Raw genomic sequence first — 22,400 nt, 5'->3', positions numbered from 1 at the left:
GGGGAGTGGGCGGGCTGGGCGGTGGCGCTCTCCCTCCAGCCATTGGGCGCGGAACCCAGACGTCCCCGCCGCCCAGCCCCCTCCCCCTTTGCGCCCGCCCCCCCCCCCCCCCTCCCCCCCGCCTCCTCCCCCCTTTTCTCTCCCCCCCATCCCCCCTCCCTCTCCATGCCCCCTCCCCCCGCCATTGCCGCCCAGCGCTCCAGGCTCAGGACCGCACTTACCACCAACTCGGGGACCGGCGGAGCCAGGCGTCCCGCTTTCTCCGCCGCACTGCTTGGGCTGCGCTGAGAAATCGGGGACGCGACGCCCGAACCTCTCTCTCGCCGGTTCGCCCTGTCCCCGGCACCAGCCGGTGCCCCCAACTCTGGACGCCGAGGGAGGGAGGATTCGGCCCCCTTTCCCCGCCCAGTCTGCCTTGGCCTCGATCCCCCGGCGGCGCTGGAGCCGCCTCTCCGACAGCCGCACCGAAGATCGCGGAGCGAGGGAGGCGGTGGCGTGGCGTAGCGCTTAGAGCTCAGGACGTGCACTCAGAGGGACCCCCCGGGTTCGCGTCCCCGCTCTGCCACGTACTAGCTGGGTGTGTGCCCTTTGGCATGTCACCTTTGGGGGCTGTCTCCTCCTCACGTCCCCCCCCCCCCCATGCCCCCATAAAGGGAGGTTGGATTTAGAAGTAGCGTCTTGTCATGGAAAAAACGCCGAATTAGGACTTCCAGCTCTGCCCCTCTCACTCGAAGACCTTGGGCAAGTCATTTCTGCTCTAGAGACCTTGTTTGCTGGCTGGTCCAAAAGAAGGGGTTGGATTATAGAAGCTCTTTAAGCCCCTTCTATCTGGAGAAGCTAAGATCTAGTTCTGGCCTCAACAGACTATTCGGAGAGGCTTAAGCTTGCTTCTTCCACTGGGGGGAGAAACCACACCGGGAGCAGGTTTTAAAGGTCATTCCCCCCCAAGTTTTCTGCTCAGTGAAGGATATTCAAGGCAAAACCACCTTGCAGCACAGAGAGGCCCTATCCCCAGGAAAGAACTAGGGCCAATCAGGCCCATTCTATGTCCCCACATTGACTTGGAATTCCAAGGCAGTTTTTCCTTCACTCTGTTTCTGGGGTGCCAGAGGGTATGCAAGTGGGGAGGGGGTCAGAAATGACAGATTTTTTTTTAAACAAAACTTTATTGGTAATAGTTTTCAAATATGTTTACAACAAAGCACACCGTTAAAGAGGAAGTCATTTCCGTGAAACAAATTTCTTCGAATCACACAGGTTTAAACTCCCAGGTACCCCACCCCCACCCCTACCCCAGGCCTATGAACTCCTTCAGGGATGGGGGAAAATTGAGAGAGGGACAAAAAAAGAGAAGGGGGGGGAAGAGAAGTGGGCTACTCTACCCCCCAGCTACTTACTAGAGAGAAGGGGGGGCGGAATTATAATAATTCAGATGCCTCACATGGGGTCAGTGGGAGGAGTGATAGGTAGCTGTCAGACATGGAGGGTGCTTCTAGGGATGGGGGATGGTGGTGAGGCTATCAGGTGAATAAAAATTGGCATTCCCATGGCAAAAGGAAGCTCTCTACCTTGAAGCTGTGGCACTTCCTGTTTCCTTTCTCCCAGTTTCCCCCCTCCCTCCCTTTCCCCTCCCAGGGTGGGCTACATCCTCCAACTTGCTTTTAGGGAGTGACACTCCCAGATACAATGGGAAGTTAGTGGCTGTGTATTAAAATTCTATAGGTAAGAATGGTTAAAAAGAAGGAGGTGTGCCCCAGGGATATCTGGGAGGCCTCTTTAGCAGGGATCACAAGCCAGGCTGCATGGGTGGGTTGGGAATTGTTTCTTTTTCTGGTACCCTAATATCCCTCTAAGTAAAACTGGGGAGTAAGGAAGATGTGGGGGTTAAGAGAGCTGATCATGAGGAAAGGAGATCACTGGGAGGGGGGGGGTGCTGAAAGAGATCAGGGCTCTTTCAAACTTGGCAGGATACCCCTCAAGGGGATCTCACAATTGTTCCCACAACTCCTTGGTTGAGATCAGCAGCAAAAAATCCCCATCCCCAAGTCACAGACCCAGCTCAAAACCATTAGCTAAGATCCTAGAGGTTAAAAGCTCCATAGCCTTTGACCCAGGCAGATCCAGACACACTAAAATGTATTTGGGACAGCTAGGGAAGGTGGGAAGGAGTTAGGACAGAAGGCAAATATAACTTAAATAATATTTAAAAAAATTTAAATATAAAGGAGCCACGAAAATTTTACTAAAACATCTTTCCAGGCAGGATCTCTACTTGTGGGGAACTGGTTTGTCTGTCCTTTCACCCCTAGATGAGGTTCTGAAGTTCCAGGGAGAGGCCAGGAAAAGGACATATAATGGGCAATTGTGGTAGTCTTGGGAATTGGAGGTTTTCCAACTTGGGATCCCCTGGCTCCCCTGCCCCAACTTCCCAGCACCAGGGGGATCAATAAGGAGCTATAAAAACAAAAGCCTGGCTCTAGGTGCTATTATCCCACTCTGGGTGGGGGGCTGGAGTAGAAAGAAACTGGATCTCTGGTGGTGTTAAAAGGGGAAAGTTCATGTCTGTTTGGGCTGAAAAACTGATATATAACTTGCATGGAGTTAGGCAAAGAGCAGAGGGAACCCAGCCATGGGGTCTACCAGCTGGAGTGAGACAGTGAGGAAAAAGCCAGTGGGGGTTAGGGATGGGAGAGAAGGGGAGGGGGGGCCATCTGATATTTGAATCTCCCTTTCCCCACCCTGCAAACATCTTTGTTTTCCAATCTCCCTAGGGAAAAATTAATATGCAAGGAACTCTGGGGCCCTCAGGCTGTTCAATCCACCCCTCCCACCCCCCACCCCAAAAGAAAACCACCAGGACCCAGGGACACCATTAGAACTCAGCAAACTCCTTGACACACTTCTCGTTGACGGAGATCCGGAGCTCCTCCTCCTCATAATCATCAAAATTACTTGTGTCACCTGGGCCTTTGCACTTTGGTATAAAGGGAGCTTCCACCTGTCGAGGAGTGAGAGGATCTTAGAGGTGAAGGGGCCCGGCCACCCTCTATTTCCATTTCACACAGGAAGAAACTAAAACCCCAAAAAGGAATCCATTTGGTCAATGACCTAGATGTAGGGGTAGGGAACCTTTGGCCTTGACGCCACCTATAGCTCTTAGAGGGGGATCCCTCTAGATCCTCAAGTGTGGTCCTTTGACTGAATCCAAACTTCTTAGAACAAAACCCCTTAATAAAAGGATTTGCTCTGTACAACTTGGACTCAAGTCAAATGGCCGAGAAATGGCTCCAGAGGTGAGTGACAGAACTAGGCATTGAAGTCTTACTATCAGATATCAGACCCTCCTGACCCCTCCCCCCCCAGCCTCTTCCCAGGTCCAATTGAGGGACCCCACCTTCCTCTGGTAGATGGCGATCCAGTCGGTGGTGGCGAACCATTTGTGGTTCTTGATGTCATTGACACCATTCTTGAGGTTCCCGTAGCGCTTGGTGAGGTCCACTTGGAGCAGATTCCGAAGCAGGTCCTTTAAGTCTGAGCTGAAGTGAGAAGGGAATCGAACCTGGAAGGATGAGGAAGGAGTGCCAACAACACAAAGACACTGGGTCCTCTCTCCAGAGGGGTCCAAGGCCTCAGATCATAGTGGTGTTTCTGGTCTGATCACTTCCTTCGCTGTGCATATCCAAATCCTACCCATCCATCAAGTCCCATTATTTCAATCTTCCCCACATTTATTAAATAAAATCTATTGATTAAAGTTCCTTATATATACTAGGCACTGTGCGAGGCCCTGGGGAATCTAAAAACAAATGGCTGAGTTTCTGCCCTTAAATAATTTGTATCCTTTGGAAGGGGTGATCCTGGAGGTTGGGGCCTTTCTTTATGTCCACAGGGCTCAGCACAGAGCACAGTGCATAGAGAAGTATCAATAAATACTTGTTAATGATGAGGATGCTACTTAGGGGATACACTGTTGAAATAATGACTACCAAGTTTATACATAGTAATAAAAACAATTTCAAAAAGGAAAGTGTTATTAACTGGGAAGGAATCAGAGCCCACCTCCTGCAGCAGGGGTTCAGTAAGGATTTTAGGAGATGAGGTAAGGAGCCAGTTCATTCTAGACATGGGGTCCAGGCTATGCAAAGGCAGAGTCAGAGTTTCAGCAGAGTGTGTGTTAAGGGGAGTAAAATGAAAGAAGACTGGAAAGGTAAGTGGGGTGCAAATTCTGAATGGTTTTAAATGCCAGGCCGAGGGAGTTTGTCTCTGATTAGGAGGCAAATAGGGGAGCCATTCAAAGTTTCTGAGTGGGGGGAGATATGATCAGATCTGTATTTAAGGAAAATCAATTTGGCTTGTCTGGAAAGACAGGGCTGGAGGCAGGAGATCAATCAGGAAGCAATAACCTGAATGAGTGCAGAGGCTATCTGACTATGTAAAGGGGGATTGGATTGATGTGAGTGAGAGACAAGGCCAAGGGAAGACTGAGGAGGCTTGGTAACTGATTAGATATAGATAATGGGAGGGCTTTGGGGGAGACATAAGTCAGTAATGACTCCAAGATTTTGAACCAGGGTGATTAGAAGAATGAGGCTGCCATCAATAGAAATGGAAAAACTGGTTTTGTTTTTTAATGTTTATTTTCAGCTCCAAATTCTCTTTCTCTCTCCACCCCTAACCCCCATTGAGAAAGAACTGTGAAAGAGGGAAGGATGGTTTGGTTTCTTTTTTTGGTGGAGTGGAAAGCAAAAAATTCCATTTTTCCCACGTTCAGCTTGAGGTGTAATCAGTAAATGGTAGAACAAGGATTCAAACTTGAATCTTCTGGCTCTGGTACAATGTGGTAGTCTTTCTCTAGTCTTTATTTGCCACACAATCACTTGGTGCATGTTACCTAATGATGCCTCTCATACTGTTTTACTGAACTATGATCAGTCAAAAAGAGCTGGACTGACAGTGCATGGATGTTGACTCCCCAACTATGCCATGAGCCTTATTCATCGTTGTTCCTTCACAGGGCTTAGTGAAGAGTCGTAGACATTGCAGAAACCTGTAAATGCCTCTTGGCTACCTTTTTGATTAATAAGAATTCTCTACCTGGCATTCAATAGATTACCCTTTGATGACTCAATAACCATCCTACAATATTTAAGCAGGACAAAGCATCACCTTACTGAGTTACTCTATGTGATAGGAAGGCTAGGTAGTCCACAGGAATATCTTTCCTGAGACCCCAAAAGGTCTAAAAAAAATAATACTTTAAGCTGTCAGCCCACACCCTGAGGCCTCACCTTCCCAGAGACAATCTTTTCATATATCTGGATAGGCTGGTCAGCAAAGAAGGGGGGGTAACCTGCTGCCATCTCATAGATCAGGACACCTAGGGCCCACCAGTCCACAGCTTTGTTATAGCCCTGGAGAAAAAAAGCAAAGGTCAGGATGGAGGAGAAAAAAATCAGGGAATTGGAGGGAAAAGGGGTCAGGAGAAAAGGGCTTTGGTTAGGGTGAGGACAGAGGGAGCAAAAGACAAGCCCCATACTGGGCCTATGAAAGAAGGGGAAGTCAACTGTTTCAGAGGAGCTCACCTTGCTAAGGATGATCTCAGGAGCCAGGTACTCGGGAGTCCCACATAAGGTCCAGGTTCGGCCTTTTACACGCTTGGCAAAACCAAAATCTGTCACCTATGGCCATAAGAAGTATATGTAGTTACACCCTGGCTAAGAAAGCACAGGAAAGGGCAAGCAAGAGAAGACAGCAAGAGTGTGCATGTGCATGTGTGTGTGCACGCACACGTGTAAATCCCTGGCATCCTACTATGCAGTGATTCGCCATCTTTGTCCTGGGGAGTACCTGGATATAGCCCTGTTGGTCAATGAGAAGGTTCTCAGGCTTCAGGTCTCGGTAAATCAGGTCCAGTGAGTGAAGGTATTCAAAGGTCAGGACAATCTGAGCTGCATAGAAGCGAGCATGGGGCTCACTGGTGGAAGGAAGGGGAAAGAAAGGAAGGATGAGTGATTGAAGGCTCATGGGGAGGGGAAAGCTTATAAACTTACTAGCCTATCTCCCCAAACCCAGGCCATTCTCCAACCAATACAGCTCCAGAAGCCCTTCCCTACAGCCTATGAGATGTCTGCATGCCCTGGACCAGAAAGTCCACTCCCTGGCTCCAGGATGCTGTGTGCTGGTCTGGGAGGTGCCTTTGGAAGCTGCTCACCTGAACCTTCCGATCCGCCGGAGGTGGGAGAACATTTCCCCACCTGGGACATACTCCATCACCATGTACAGGTTTGTGTTGTCCTATGAAGAAAAGACATCCTTTTCCATCCTAATCCATAGCACTGCCTCCACCTCCACAAGAAGCCTGGTCATCTCCTTCCTCCTGCAAGTCTGGGAGGCCAAGCTCAGCCCTAGCTTCTCCTGCCTATTTTTCAACATGCTACTTCCTCCCACTTTGTGCCCCACCCCGCCCCACCAGCAGTGCCATGAATGATGTTAAATGTTCACATGTGGCCCCAAAGAACAGGCTTTCAGAGAAAACTTCTGGTGAATTCAGCTGGATACCAATCGGCCCAATTCATACTGATTGCAAAGGTATAACATGAAGCATTATCTTACTGTCCGAGGAGGGGCTGACCTCCCCACTGCTAGCACCCTTGCTCTCTGGCTGGCCAAGGCCAGAGCGGTCTGGGATACCTTGAAGGAATATTCCAGTCGGACAAGGAATGGGAAGTTGATGGCCTGCAGGATGCGCTTCTCATTCATAGTGTGCTCGATCTGTTTCAGCTTCACCACCTGTGGAGGGGGAATGGGGAAATGAGATGAAGGAAGTTAAAGGGAAAGGAGATGAGTCAGCTTCCAGATGGGGTCGATCCCTGGATTTAGAGGGGAAAAGCATGGGGGGGATCACGTCCACTTCCTTCAGTTTTAGACATGAGGAAATGGAGGTTCAGAAAAGATACATGATTTGCCCAATGTAACCCAGGGAAGGTCAGGGCCCTGGGCCCCACTGACTGCAAAGATTTTTCCATTACACCAAGTTGCCCTTCCACACCTGTTTTCCTGGTCCATTTAGGCACATTCTCTACTCCCCTCCCCCCTACCCTCCTTCCCTCCCTCCCTCCAGATCCAAGGCCTGTCTCCCAGTTTTCTTCTTAGCTCATCACTTGGGAGATGCCAGGAATCTGGGCCAAGAGTAGCTCTTTCCCCATATCCCTAGGGGTAAGGAAGAGACAGAGAAACAAGTGAGAGAGAGAGAGAGAGAGAGGCAGAAAGGGAGCATCAGTGACAGTGTGCATTTATGTGCAGAATGGGTCCATGAAGTATATGGCACTAAAGTGGTAGAGATTTGGAGGGCAATGCTCACCTTCTGTTTATCAAGGACTTTCATGGCAAAGTAGTTCCCAGATTCCTTGTGCTTCACAAGTATCACTCGACCAAAGGAACCAGTGCCTAGAGTCTTGATTCTGTCAAACTGATCCAGCTGGACTGCACCTTGCTGAATAAAAAGAATGGAAAGTCTGTCTCTCCTTTAGCCTCCAGAGGCACCCACTGCTGCCTCTTTTCTTCTTCCCCTATTCAGTTTGGGGTGGGCAAGTGTCAGGGCTGAGGAATCTCTTTTCATATCACAAGAGGGGGCCTGACCAGGACCAAAGGAAGGGGGCTGGGAAGATGGCAAGTAAAAATATATTGCTGTGGCTTATGGTAGGGGGTGGGTATAGCCTTGGCATGGGGCCTAGGAGCTCCTGGAAGCTGCTGAGGGAGCAGCTAGGGCTGGGATGAACCCTAGGGCTCAGAGATGGGGCAGGGGGCAGGGGGCAGGGGGAAGGGAAAGGATGGTGGGGAAGACAGAGACAGAAATCTCCTCGGGGTGATAAGCATGGCGGCCAATAAAAGCACCTGTATGGAGGCTTTGGGGTTGGATGGATATAGGGCCCCTTGTAACGCTTTGGGAAGGCAGGCCCCAGTGCCCCCAGCACCTGCCTCCCCCTGGCCCAGGTCCAAAACTTGAGGTACCTGAGGTGGACTTTCCCATTTCTTGAGGAATTCTTCTTTGGCTTTAGCTAGAAACTCTTTCACTGAAAGGTAGGGAGAGCACAAATTAGATGCTTCATGAAACAGAGAAGGGAGCAGAGGGGCTCAAAGAGACTCTGAGAAGAGCCCCTAAGATGCTGGCAAAGAAATGCAACAAGTCACCAAGAGCTGACTAAAGACCTCTAACATACAAGGCCCTGTGTCAGTTACTGAGGATCCAGGCAGAGGCAGAAAACAACAACTGCTCTCACAGAGCTTATTTCACATACATTCTCTCATTTGATCATCTTAACAACACTGAGGATGTTACAGCTTTGAAGGGACACTGGGCCTCCGGGAAGGTGGGGAAAGGGATGAAGAAAGGTAACACTGGGTTCTGACCCTCTGTGCCAACACCTGCAGAGTGGGTGTGTATGTTGGTGAGGAAGAGTTAGTTAGGGATAACCCAAAGGTTTCGAACATAAGACTGGATGAGGGTGATGCCACAGATTACTATTATTAATAATATTAAGCATTACTATATACTGTTATTGATAATGCATTATTCATTATATAGTTGTTCAAAATCCTGAGGTTATCCTTAACTCCTCTTCCTCCTTCATTTCTCATGTATAGTCAGTCATTGGACCCTATAGACTCTACTTCCCCATCCTCTCTGATCCTTCTTTGCTTCCTCTTTCCTCACACTGAGGCTACCCTCACCCAGGCTCTAAATACCCCCTCCCTGGGCTATTGTAACAGCTTCTTAACAGGCCTTCCTGCCTCCATTCCATTCTTTGTATATCTGCCAAAATCATCTTGGTTATGGACTGGACTTGGTTATAGAGCTGGTCATGTCAGTCCTCTGCTCAGAACCCCTTACTGGTTCCTTGCTGTCTCCTAAGCTCAAGGCTTCCTCCATAGCAATCTAGGCCCTAGCAGGCCTATCTACAGGCCCTCTATACTTTAGTCAAGCCAGAGAGTTTCTGTAGCCTGTGTATACATATCAGACAGAATCTCTGCTCAGGCATATATCCTCTATATCCTCCTTCCAGGCATCTGGTGGATTCAAATCCATCCTTTAAAGAACAACTCAAAAGTCGTATCCCCTAAGGGTACTTCTAGTTCCTGCCAGGTGAGAGACCCCCATCGCCTTGGGGCTCACGAAGAACTTTGTTTTGGATTGCTCTAATGCATTTCTTATGTATTAGTGGTAGAGTTATCTGTGCTGTTTTTAGTCCCCATTTGACTGCAAGGTTCATATGGGTAGGGTCTGCCTTACCCAAACTTTTTTTAAATCACTCCCAGCACTTAAGAGTATGATAAGACTTTGTATACAGTAGGCACTTGATATTTTGTTGTTACTGTAGGGCTGAGCCTGATCCACTTGAGGTAGGCTCCTGGGTAGGCTCCAACCCAACTGAACCCATCTAGGCTACATGCTAGGCTCTTTCCCCAGGGTTCCAACCTTCCAACACCCTTCCTCCCCACCTCGACCCCCACCCCTCAGCATCGGGCCTATTACCTTCTAGGATGTGGCCAAGTAGAGAAAACCTGATTTCTGGTCTGTGTTTCCTAACTCTCACAACTAAAGAGTATACTCTGGCACCATCACCAAATGGCCAGGGATGGGGGGCTTTCTCTAGGGGGAGGGGATAAGGATCTGAGCTACAGGCCAGGGTTCCACTTCCCCCCTCCCCCCCAGCTGTGACCTACATTCCATGGACACCAATGTGGGCTGAGGTATTTATAGCCCTGGGATTTTGGCTGCTTGCTTTGGTCCTTTTCTCTTGAGAGCACTGGTACCTAGGGTGGAGAAGGTCTCTGCCATGGAAAGGGGCCTCAAACCTGCTCAGCAGCCTAGGCCCCCAAGCCTGCCTCTATATGAACCTTTCGATACACTTGCAGATCTTCCCCTTGACCCCTCCCAGGGACCTCAGGCCGGCCTCCTCTAGAAGCATCTCAATGCCATCATCACCTCTTTCTAATAATAGCGGCTGACGCTGCTGGAGTGCTCTAGAGCTTCTTGGCAACATCCCTATGGAGTGGCAGTACCAGTACTATTACCTCCTTTTTATATATGGAGAACTGAGGCTCAGAGACTTTCAGGCCCCTCCACAGTCAAGGTTCTAGTCAAACCTAGTCTGGATAGTACAGTCCACAGTCCTTTCCTCCTCTCCACCTCTCAGAATCCTTGCCTTCCTTCCAGGCTACTTCGTCCCAGCAGCTTCTCCTGATCCCCCATCCCCACTCTAGTGCTCTCTCTTCCCTCAGTCCTCTAGGCTATACTCATTTATGTAAATACTACATCCCCTTCAATAGAGAGTAAGCCCCTTAAGGGCAGGGCCTGCTTTCTTTTGGTATTTGTGAGCAGGGTTTTTTTTTTTTTTAATCTAAATCTGTGATTTCATCTGGGTAGGGAAAGTCGTGAAGATCCAATTTATCTGTACCTTAACAGTTTTAAGAGAACTGCCTAGGGCCCTAAGGCACTAGCCCATTGTCACATAGTTAAGAGTCAGAGGCTGGTCCTCTATCTGCTGTGAATTGTCTCAGGCCAAGGATTTTACTTGGACTCTTGAAACACTGTAGGGGCTTACTACCTGCTTTGTGAATTAAATTAAGTGATTATGCCAGGGTCACCGGGCTAGGACCTTAAATGAGGCCTCCTGCTCTTCCCATTAATCAGCCCGCCTCTTATAACAGCTTACATTTCTCTGACACTCTAAGGTTCACAAAGTGCTAGCTTCACAACAGATCTGTGAAGCAGCTACTGTAAGGACCTTGTTCTGTCAGATGAGGAACCAAGGCTCAGCAGAATTAAGTCATTTTTCCAGGGACACTTAAACCCTGTCATAAGACCTTTCCACTTACTGTACAAACCTGGTTCCACGGGCCCAGGAATCTCTTATTCACACAGCATGGGAGACCTAGCACTTCTATCTTTACCCAAATAGGGAGGGCCCACTTTGGAGCATGTCTGAAGGTGGCAAGAAATAGGTATTGGATGAGGGTGGAAGATGCCTGCAATCAGGATGGAGACAGACGACAGTTTAGAAACATCCTGACCTCGGTTTCAGGAGCTCAGGCTTCTTGTCTGGGTTAGGCACTTCCTACTTTGGTGATTCTGGCATCCATCCTGCCAAACTTTGGGCCTTAGTTTCCCTGTCTATAAAATGATGGGGTTGAGCTTACTTGGAAAGTAACTGGGGAGCTGAGGAGTCACAGCTAAAGGGCCTCTCCTACCCTCCTCCAATCAGAAGGGAGGCAAGAACTGTTTCCAGAAAGGAAAGAAGGTGAGCCCTAGGCCCAGCTACCTATCTCCCTACCAGGTCTGAGACCCACTCCACCAAGGCACAAAGGCAAAGCCCTCATAGGTGTGATGTCAGGAGCCAGAAGTCATTCAGCCTCCTGCTGACGATGTGGAGGAACAACATGGTACTGCTGAGCAAGCCTACTAATCTTCCTAAACCAGCCACCCATTTCCCCAGAATAGATTCTTTTGCCATTGGGACTTTCAGGCTTCAGGATGTAACATAGCCTGCTGAAACCAAGATTCTAGAAGATTCTGTCCCTTCTAGCTGCTTCTCACCCTTCTCCTCATTCAACCATCCCACTCCCCAATCTGAGGATGCCAGGAAGTCAATGGGAATGTGCTGAAGTCCCTCCTTCTCAGACTAGCTCACTCTACAAGGAAAGTAGCAGCCCCCTCCAATCCCTCCTTCCAGCTCCCCCCAAGGAGAATAACTGGGAACAGAACATCTGAAAGCTTGGCTGGGCATTGTTTCTGCTGCCCCTTTGCTCGTGTCCTGGGAGTGGTGGGGGGTGGGAGTTCCAGCATGTAGTACTAGCTCTTGGAGAAACAGGGCCTCCTTTGGGGGGAAAATGTGAAGCAGAGCTCCTCCTCATTGGGGAAAATATGAATTCTCAATAGCTCCAAGGAGGCGCCGCCAAAGTGATGCCACATAGCTTAGAGCTTTAAATAGATCACTGAGGTAGCTTTGGGTCTCTCCAGATCCCACCCATTGTCCCAGAATTAGGCTAGGGGTGGAGCAAATGAAGTGAGACGCTGGGGGTAGGGAGTGGGGGGGGTAGTGGTGGGGAAAGGGACCCGACCAGGTGGGCCTACACCAACCTCTACTTCCTGTCTCTTTGAAGGTTGATTCCCTGGTGTGGATGCCAAGCAGCAGTTATGAGCCAACGAAGGTCAGGAGCTGGGGTGGCTGGCTACAGCTTGGGTCCCCAGAGAGCATGGCGAAGGTAGCTGACAAAGCGTACAGCCAGGTGGGCCCAGAGAAAGAGCTGTAGCCACAGTTGGAAGGTCATCTCTGAGGTGCTCTCAGGCTCCGTGCCCTCTCCCCTCATCCCTAGAGATCTTTCTGGGATCCCTTCCTGGGAAGGCCTGGGAACAGGCAGATGATGAAGAAGCCCCAGAGCAACAATGTCAGCCAGAGCCTTCTGCAAAGAGAGAGCTGATGGATGGAGGAGGAGGAGGAGGAGCTAGTTGCCAGGGAAGCACTTAAAGGTACCTGCTCTCAGAGTCTCTCAAATGTTCTTGGAGTCATAAGAGCTATAGAGCTGAAAGAGACTTCAGAAATCTAGTCCAACTCCCTAATTTTACAAGAAACTGAGGTAAAGAGTGAAGAAATTACTTGCCCAAGGTCACAAAGGTGGCTTCAAGAGGTTCTGTAAGAGTTCAAGATAGCCCTAAGTGTTCCCTTTCTTCCTCAGGCCACCCAACCAAACCGGACTATATTTCTGCTCCAAAGAAGTCAGAGCATGCTCTGTCTTATTCTTAATGGGTAGCACTGGGTTCAGGATTGCTCCTGGGAACATGCCCAGTGGGTAGGCTTCCCCTGCTGGTCCTTACTTCAGGGTCAGGACTTGAAGAGGTTAATATCAAGGAAGGAGCTACTGGGAGTCCCCATGGGGGAAGAATCATTTCTAGGTCTCCCTTACCTGATATAAGAAGATTGAGGAGAAAAGGAAAGATGGGTCTAGGTACCTGAGGTTTGATATCCATACAATGTATTTCCTTAAATTAATCCCATATGGTTCCTCCATTAATGGAGAAGTTGCTCTCCTACCCAAATCATACCAAGCTTAAAACCAAAACCTTACTCAAGTCTCCTGTAGGCTGGAGTAGAAGAAAAGAAAGGGCTAGAATTTATCTTCACCTTGTGCCATGGCCTAAAACAGAAGGCTTCAAAGCTGATTAACTGCTCACTTCATTTTGTGCTAAGGTGCTTCTCTCTCTGACAGCAGAGCTTCAATTAGAAAAAGAACCACAGACTCAGAGATGGAAGTTACCCTAACCAACATCGAGTTTAGCCTTTGTTTGAAGACCTTAAGTAATGAAGAGCTCACCACTTCAAGACAGCTCACTTCTGAACAGCTTTTAAGTGTTAGGAAATTTTTTTCTTCTATAGAGCTGAAATCTGCCTCTGTACCTCGTACCCACAGTTCCAAGTTCTATTCTCTGGAGCCCAATAGGGCAGCTTTTGCCAACCGCCTTTCTATCAGGGAATGAAGATCATAACAACAACAACAACAACAAGGCAGTTAGTATTTCCTGGGATTTGCAAGTACTCTGCAGCCTTTGGAAAGAGACATGACTGAGAAACCATTGGCATACATTTCTCTACCTCCGGATAACAAGAGGAAAGCTAACATCCGCTCTTGAGGAAAGCATCTTGCTAGAGAAGCTAGAGTCCTACAGGGTGATCAGTTTTTCCACATATAAGGAGCCCCCTAACTCCAAGTATTTTTCTTCACTGATAACTGCTATACACAACATATTCAATCTGATTTTAAACTTGGGGAAAATGCACTAACCCCCCCCCTCACCAAAACAAAACAACAACCCCTCAATACTGCTCCTTTCATACATAACAGAGATCAAAACAGTAAAGCCAAAACAGGTGGCATAATCTAATCTCAGGGACTTTTTTTAGAAGAGAAAGCTCTAGTCACAAAATTCTAGAACATCAATTTACTCAAGAGATTGGGAGCTCCCTCCCAGAACCCTGATACTAGAAAATTAAAACCCACCCCAGAAGCAGAGCAGCAAACATCACTCTAGTAATGCCAGGGGTAACTTTCTATTCAATTTTCAAAACCCAGGGGCCAACCATACCAGTGACCATAAGTCATGTGTTACAATAGTCCCACTACCTCCAAAATCAAAACTGGGACCACAGATTTAGACTCAGAAGGAACCAAAGCACATTTTGAGGAAAACAGAATTCTCTCCTCCAAACCTCTCTATGGGGTGGGAAGTACAAACATTACTATGCTACTTTACAGATGAACAAATTGTCAGGGGGTATGTGACTTGCCCAAGGTCTGATGTCTGTTAAATGGCAGAGTCAGGATTCAAACCCTGGGGTCTTCACCTCAGGCCCAGAGCTTCTATTACATGGTCGCTCCATACAAAGCCTGCCTGGGCAGTTCACCCCACCCTTACGTGTCTCCTGTGGGAAGCACGTGTGTGTGTGTCTATCCCCAAGGGAAGTGTTGACAAGGTCATAAGACTTTAGAGCTGCAGAGACCTTATTGGTCATCTGGTCCAATTCACTAGTGTTATAGACAGGACAACTGAGGCCCAGAGAGATGCCAAGCCTGAGGTCTCACCAGTTCTAAGTGGCAGGCAGGAGTCAAGCCCAGGCCCAGGCTCTTTGCAGAGCACATGCCCTAATGGGGGGAGAGAAGAAAAAAAGAGGACAGAAATGTGGGAGGGGGTGGGTGACCCCTCCTTCTGGAGGAATCCTTTACAAGGCCATGGCACCCCCAAGCTCTGTGCTTTGCCACAACTGTCACTTGCCCACCCACCCACTTACTTCTCTCCCAAACTGTGCTTGCCAGGGGCAGGGGACTTGGCATAGCTTGACCACAGGTTACTATGGCAACAGGGGTCCTGGGGGGCTCACCTGCAGCAGCCATCACTCTCTCTCTCTTACAAGACAGCCCCCCACTATGGTGGCTGCCAAGGGCCAAACCTCATCCGGGGCTCCACAGGGGGCTTTTCCCCACCCCCGCCCAACAAGGGGCGGGAGGGGGAGGAAGAGCAGATCAACCCAGGAGCCCGAAGAAGGGGGTGGATTAATCTCTCTGACTCCCTGTAGGAAGCAGACTGGGCTCAACAGGTGGAAATTCCGGCGGACCCGCCCAGGGACCCATACAACCGCTAAAGCCAAGGGCAGGCTGACCCTCTAGGGCTTCTGTAGGGCGGCACCCGGCTCCTAACCTCGAGGAGGTGCTGGAATGCATGCCCTCCGGGATTCCCAGCTCCTGCTGCGGGAGCCCTCAGAAGCCCTAGGATCCGGACACCTCTCGGTCTGCAGATGGAGAGCCTGGGCTACGGGACTGCTTCTCCCTTACGTATCCATTCAGTGGCCAAGCCTGGCCTGGAAGCCCCTGCCGGCCCCAAGCTCTCTGCTCCAGGGAGCCCAGCGCCACCTTTCAGTCCTTGGTCCCCGGGGCTCCCTTCCCACACCGAGGGCAAACACCCAAAGGGCTGTTCCTGTGGGCTTTGGGCCTCCTCCGCCTCAGTGCCCGAGCCCTCAGCCTGCTTTGTGCCTTTTCTAGGGCAGGGGAATATCTGCCAACAGCTGCCCTCAAAGGTGGTTGTTTGGGTCAGAGTGCCCGGTGAAGTTCAAGACTCGATTTTCTTTCCCCGAATCTAATCCTCCGTACCTTCTCTTCTCTACCCCAGGTCATCACCACTCCTGTCTTACTTAATTCATAATCACCAACAAATTCCTTCTAGTCCCATCCCAAAGAGAAACACCCCCTCGCCATCGGAAAACATTTGCTTCCCACCTTCTGGTTCTCTATGCCCCTTTCTCCCTAGATTGGGAGTCTATTCTCCTGAATTTTATCTGAGCTCCTGCCCCCCAAACAACTTCTGACACTGTAGTCTGTCCTTGAATCTGGCTCTTCTGAAGCATCCATACCTTCCTCTCTGTCCAGGACCTACTCCCCTGCCTATAAAGAGAATAGCTGTGTGGGGCCAAACTTGGAGAATTAGAAAGTGCTGCAGTGCTTTCACTAAATAAATTTCAAAAATGATTTGCAACAAATCATCAGATGACAGGATTTAGAGTTGAAAGGGCCCTTTGAGATCATTTAGTCCAGTGATATCAAACTCAAAGGGAAAAAGGGGTCACTAAACTACATAAGAATCCCTGCAGGCCAAATAGAAAACCATATACTAACATTATCTATGGTCTACTGTATTTTTCAGTCTGGTTCAGTCAGTGCTAATTTTTGACACTTCTTAAGTCCAATCCCCTTATTTAGGCAACAAGCATTTATTACTTATTTACAATATGCCAGGTACTGTTCTAAGCACTGGGGATAGAAATACAGGCCATTTAAGTGGAGCAGTAGATACTGTTGGACTTAGAGTCAAGAAGACAGGAGTTCAAATTCTGCTTCAGACACTTACTAGATGTGTGACCTTGGGCAAGTCTTAACTTCTTTCAGCCTCAGTTTCCTCCTCTGTAAAATGGGGACAAGAATAGCGCCTACCTCCCAAAGTTGTTGTGAAGATCAAATGTAGTAATATTTGTTAAATGATTGTGTGCTATATAAATATGAGCTATTACTATTTTAGAGGTGAATTTTAGAACAGAATATATGCGCCACAAGGACAGGGACTTTCATTTTTAATCTGTATTTTCAAATGTGTCTGGGAACACTATTTTAAAAATATGTGATTTCACATAGGGAACTTCTGACTTGAGGGTATTTTATTAATGTAAATAGGCACTGAAACTGATAGTCTTAAGTTTCCTGGGACACTGAGAAATTAAGTGATTTATCCAAGGTTACACAACCAATATGTCAGAGGTCAGGATCCTCAAAGTATACTTTCTTTTTCTTTGGGGTGCTAGTATTCAAGGGGCTTGTCCTCCTTAGGAAGACTGTTATAAGATCATAGGACTCAAAGGTCATCTGGTCCAATCTATTCATTTCACAGATGGGGAAAATGAGGCCCTGCTTCAACCCATTATCCTGACTGAGAGGTCAGCTATACCATACTCCTCTTGCCTAACACACAGTAGGTGTTTAATAAATGCTTGCTTAATTGGATTTAAAAAACTGAGCTCCAGAGAAGGGAACTGATTTAGGATCAAAAGATTTAGATCTTGCAGGAAACTTAACACTCATCTAGTCCAAGCCCCTTATTTTATTCAGAAGATTACTGAGATCTAGAGAAGGAACTGGACTTGCCTAAGGTGACAGAGCTAAAATGTAGCAGAGCCAGGATTCTGGCTCTTTAAGGCCCTCTAACTCTAAACCCACTGCTCTTTCTACTATACTGCCCTACCACCAGGATGGCCTTGCTCTTTTTACAAGGATCCTTGTGTATGTCTCCTGATGATAGAAGTCACTGTTAATCCAGTTGAATTCAGAGGTCTGTCACAAAGCAAGTGGTTTTACCCCACGGCCAAACAATTCAGATGAACTCTGCATGACTACAGCCCCAAAGCAAAGCTTGGACCAGAGAGTGCAACAGGCTTCTACCTAGTCAGATATGAGAGGGTAGATCAAGGAAAGTGCTTTCTCAGGGCCCCTGGAAGGGCTCCCTCTGGTTCTTCATGACCACCAACAGGCAATCTTCTATCTACCTTCATCCCTCTCCCAAAGTGTCTCTCACAATCTTCTGCTCCAGGGGGGGCTCTATTTAAAGGTAATTTCTTCCAACTAAGCAAGCAGCACAAGTTTCTGGCTCTTCCTCAGCCTTCCACACTTCTGGAGGTGGCTGAGCCCGCATGGAGCTCTCACTCCAGCTGTTTTTCTATTCTAGGGCTGGCTCTACCTGCTCCATTCCTAGCAAGCCTATGGCCATGCTCACACTTTAATACTCTTTGCCCAGTGCCTGGCATGGCATTCCCTGACCAAGCTGCTGTCACCTCTTTCTTCCCTGAGTTCTGTGGTGTGGGACATCCCAAGAAGTGGCAGAGAACAAGGTTCCCTGGTTTTTATGCCTGGGCCCTGGAGGGAAGGGGTGGGGCATGGAGAATATCCAGCATAGTTCAGACTACTGAGTTGGACACTTACAACTAGTTCCCTGCTCTGAGGGCCCAAGTGTGGGGGACTGGGATGCAAAGGATTAGGGTTGGAGTAGGTTTCTATCCAGTTTTAGTAGAATAGATGACTCTAGTTCTTTACCCTGTCATACTGGTTTAGCAGGGGGTAAACTACTGGACCCTGAAAACTGAGTCTGCTTGTAAACCAGAAAATCATAAAGTCACTTTTTCTCTTCACCATTTCTTTCCTACTGAAGAACCTCGGGCTATGCTATCCTAGTTCAGTTTGAGCTGGAGTAGCCCTTGCTTGCTAAAACTGGAAGAGCACCAATTCTCCCACCTTTCCAGAACTACAGACCAGACACCTATCATGAGAAACTGGTCGCTAACGGGAAACTGCCAAAGAGAAAACACACAGAGAAGTCAGGGGCATCTGGCAGACTGAGGGAGCCAATTACTGGCCATTGCAAGACAGAGCCTCAGTTATGAAATATCTGTTTATTGAGGGATCTGGAGGTGCTCAGATCCTGGTGGGGGTGGTGGTGGTGGTAGGGCAGAGAGGGAACTTCCAAGAGATGGGGCCTAGTGGGGAAAAACCTTAACCTCCCTCTTCCTAATCTTCAGACACCTCCCTTAAGGGGAATAGGGGTGGGGATGGGGGCAATGATTAATCCCTGAAAGGAAAAAGTCTGGCCTTGGAGGAAATGGGAAAGATCCAGGGCCCACAAACAAGGCCTGCTTGCCTAGGGTGTATGCAGGATAATAAGAAAGAGACAGAAAAGATGGGAAATGACAGAAACATGGATAAGGAGCTATAGAGAAGGTTTGAATAACTTGGAGACAGGGAACTCCAACCTTCTCCCTGACCAAATGCTCTAATAACTAGAGAAAGTGTGTGTATGTGTGTGATCACTGCTATGGGTATTCTGGGGAAATACAACTGGATATAAACGTTTAGAAAGAGAGGAAGGAAAGGGTGAGACAAAGATAGGAGGATACCACATGAAAATATAAGAGTGATATGGAGGGTAATTATATTGAAAACCTTAAAAGTACTTGGCATCACATAGTAGATAAGTGTTAAAGGATATGGATGGTTTTCAAAAGCACTGCAAACTATAAATGACCAAATAAAAACACAGCCCAAATCATTAATAAAAGAAATGAAATTAAAACACTTAGTTTTTTTCTCACATTTAGAAAGTTGGCAAAGATGACAAAAAATGGAAAGTCATTGCTGGGAGGTCTGTGGAATGTCAGATACCCTAATGCTTAGTTGGTAGTGCTATCCTTTGGACCAATTAGTCCAACCATCCCAGAAAACAATTTGGAAAGATTAAGAAAAATGACTAAACTGTACACAGTCTTCAACCAATACATCCCACTCTAAGGAACCCAAAGAGAGGTCAAGGATAGAAAGAAAGGTCCAATATAAAACTATTCACAGGGGCATTGTTTGTGCTTGCAAAGACCAGGAATCAAAGTCAGTTACCACTGATTGGGGAAAGGCTGAACCGACTGTGAAATATGAATGTAATGGAATATTATGCAGTTGATATATATGTACATATATATGCATGATCTAAATGAAAAATTAAGAGAAATATAGGGTTTACATTAATGGATGCATAATGAAATAAATTTAACCAGAACGATATACACAACTACAAGAATATAAATCAAAAGAACACTAAGAGGAAGCTAACTCTTTTTAAGTGTAATAACCAATCTGTTCTGTAGAACAGATAATCAAATGCACTTCCCTCCTCTTGTCAGAGACAGGGAACTAAAGGGTCAGAATGTTGCTTTCGTAGCCAAAGAAATCACTGTATCTGTTGCTTTTGCTTAACTGTTTTTCTTTGTTATAAAAATAGCGTTCAAGGAGGACCTATGTGCTAAAATGACTGTGATGAAAATCAAAAATTATCAATAAAACATTTAAAACAAAACGACCCTTCGGAGGATGGTTAACAGACGGCAACCTTTGGGGATGCTTTTTAAAAAAGGGTGTGGTGGGGCTCCAAGAACTCCTGGTCATTGGGTGACTGTGCCAGAAACTATGAGAAGGGGCAGGGTGGAGATCTGGCCGAACTTCTGGGGGCCTTGCAAGAAAAAGGGTGGGCCAGGAGGCAGGGCCCCAGCTCTGGGGTTGACAGCTGGCCGTGGCTTTGGCAGCGGTGGGGAGGAGGGGTGGGAGGGGGTTGAGGCCAGAAGGAGGGGGGAAGAGGCAGGGACCACACACGGTATTTTCGGTAGAGACGGGGAATGAAAAAGACAATAACAATAAAAGGGGTCGTAATTTACAAAGCAGAGAAAAGTGGGGGGGGGGGGGAAGGGGGGGGGGGGAGCGGGCAGGGACCAGGGGGGATGACCGGAAGGGGGGGGAGCGGTGGAGGTCATACGTTTCAGAGCTGCTGGAAGGAACCTGATAAATGTAGTACGATTTCATCTTTGTAAAGATGAGAAAACTGAGACCCAGAAAAGTTCAGAGTCGGATGGGGAGAGCAGGAGCTCATTCAGGGCCGGGGTGGGAGTGCGAAGAGTCGTACCGAGAGGCTCAGTGGCCTCGGAGGGAGGGGGGCGCGGTAGAACGGACGCTGCCAGAGGGCAGGGGCCGTTTCGTTTCGGCTTTGTGCCCGCGAAAGGAATTGGGCGCCGGGGGCAGATGAGGTGGGATTGGGTCGGGGCCTGAACACTCACCGCTCTCCAGCTCGCTGCCCTTCTTGGCGGTGGCCGCGTTCCCCATCTCCGCGGCGCTGGCTCCGGCTCCGGCCGGGTCCCCCCCACCCCCCGCCCCGGGCGGCGGCGGCGGCGCCGGCGGCGGCGGCGGGGGCGGCGGCGGCAGCGGTCGCGGGCTCAGCTGGCTCCCGTAGCCCCGTTCCCCCCCACCCCCCAGCCGGCTCCCAGCTCCCGGCTCCCGCGTCTCCCTCGAGCTCGGTAGGGGAACCACAACCCAAATCTGTGGCTGCTCGAGACGCCCCACGGTCCCCGCACCCCACTACCCATTGGCCCCCGACACCTTGACTGACGGCCCCGCGCCCGCCATTCATTGGTTGGACACAATCCTCCCGCCCTCTCATTTGCCCCCGACATAATGACGCCAAAGGCGGCCCGCCCGCCGCCTATTGGCCCGTAAACCATCAGCTAGGCGGGCCGTTTCCCATCATTGGAGACGACCTTGATAGCATCACAGGCTCCACCCTTCGAACCTTTGGATTGGTAGTGGCGGGGTCGGTGGCGTTTTATTTATAGAAGGTTGGGACTGGGTCTCCCGGGTATGTTCGATGTCAATCCTGGAAGGGGGTGGGGCAAAGCGAAATCTTGCAGGCCCCAAAGAATGGATAGAGGCCGTCCTTGTAGAGGCCTGGCCTAGGCAGAGAAACTGAGGATCCCGAAAACCAGCCCCCTCAACTCTCCCTTTCCCGTCATATTAAGAGCCATACTATTGCATGTCTTGGGTAGCCAGGGCCCAACTGACAAGCTCTAGGGGCCCCTACTGCAGGTCAGAGCTCATCTGGATCTTTCCCAGCTGGATAGGTCCTTGACCTGAGTATCTATTCTCTAAAGTTCCGAGGCAATTTGCCTGGGACTAGGACTTTGAGGTGAAATAGCTGCCACATGTAGACAATGTTAACATATCTTTCCAAGAGCTATCCTCCCCCAAACAGTTTAGGAATCGATAACGTGGAAGGGATAACTAATTAACAACTGCAAGACAGAATCCTATCACTAGAAACAGTCAAATGAAAAGAGCAAGAAATCTGGGAGTAGAGACCTCTTAGAGGGGGCCTGGCTCGGATATTTCCTATCAGAGGGTAGGCTGATTAAAGTAAAACATTTTGCAAATGGAAAAGTGCTGTAACAATAGCAAAAGGGGCATCTCACCTTTATTAGCAGGTTTTAAGAATTTACATAAGTTGCTTACCTATGCTTGTAAAAAGTCTTGCACCCATTCCCACTTACTTCTGCCTTCCAGTCCTTCACAAAAGAAATCACAAGTACTAGAATGTTTCTAAGATCAGTTACAGCACCACCTGTGAACCTACTACATTACTCTAGCATCCTCTATTCAAAGCTCCAAAACTGTGTCAATGTAAATTGACAGACCACACCCCCGTCTTAAAGGCACTCTGCCTGGAAGCAGATTTTAAATAGTTCTTGAATAAGAAGCTGTTATTTCTCAGTTAAAAAAACCCACACACAGACAACTCAAATCCCAGAACCAGTTTTAGTGTAGAAAACCAACTGACGTTGGAGAGGAAAAAGGCTTTTAAGGAGGGGTGAAAAGTAAATCCTTTATTTCTCTCCACAACATTCTTTCTCATCTCCAAAAATTCAGCACCAGTTTTTCAAAAGGAT

The 22,400-nt window shown here is 48.6% G+C and overlaps 1 protein-coding gene across 2 annotated transcripts; it reads right to left on the bottom strand.

Annotated features, from left to right (window-relative positions):
• Window positions 1–1,146: 1,146 nt before the first annotated feature.
• PRKACA (protein kinase cAMP-activated catalytic subunit alpha) lies at window positions 1,147–22,307 on the bottom strand. 2 transcript variants are annotated; one of them, XM_069082926.1, is made up of 10 exons: window positions 21,967–22,307; window positions 8,011–8,072; window positions 7,361–7,492; window positions 6,691–6,789; window positions 6,212–6,294; window positions 5,848–5,974; window positions 5,583–5,678; window positions 5,289–5,411; window positions 3,395–3,559; window positions 1,147–2,998 (listed from the first exon to the last, which is right to left on the bottom strand). In XM_069082926.1, the coding sequence occupies exons 1-10, from the start codon at window positions 21,992–21,994 to the stop codon at window positions 2,873–2,875; spliced, it is 1,041 nt and encodes a 346-aa protein (XP_068939027.1). In that variant the 5' UTR covers window positions 21,995–22,307; the 3' UTR covers window positions 1,147–2,872. The 2 variants fall into 2 exon arrangements, with proteins under 2 accessions (XP_068939027.1, XP_068939026.1); XM_069082925.1 differs by lacking the exon at window positions 21,967–22,307 and adding an exon at window positions 20,742–20,867.
• Between the last annotated feature and the right edge of the window lie 93 nt (window positions 22,308–22,400).

The sequence above is a fragment of the Petaurus breviceps genome, unplaced genomic scaffold (assembly GCF_028583685.1).
Source record: "Petaurus breviceps papuanus isolate PSGF00001 unplaced genomic scaffold, PetGlider_PUasm1.0 172, whole genome shotgun sequence".
NCBI lineage: Eukaryota > Metazoa > Chordata > Mammalia > Diprotodontia > Petauridae > Petaurus > Petaurus breviceps.
Note: the sequence above shows the minus strand (reverse complement) of the source record. Positions and strands in the feature narration are given on the sequence as shown.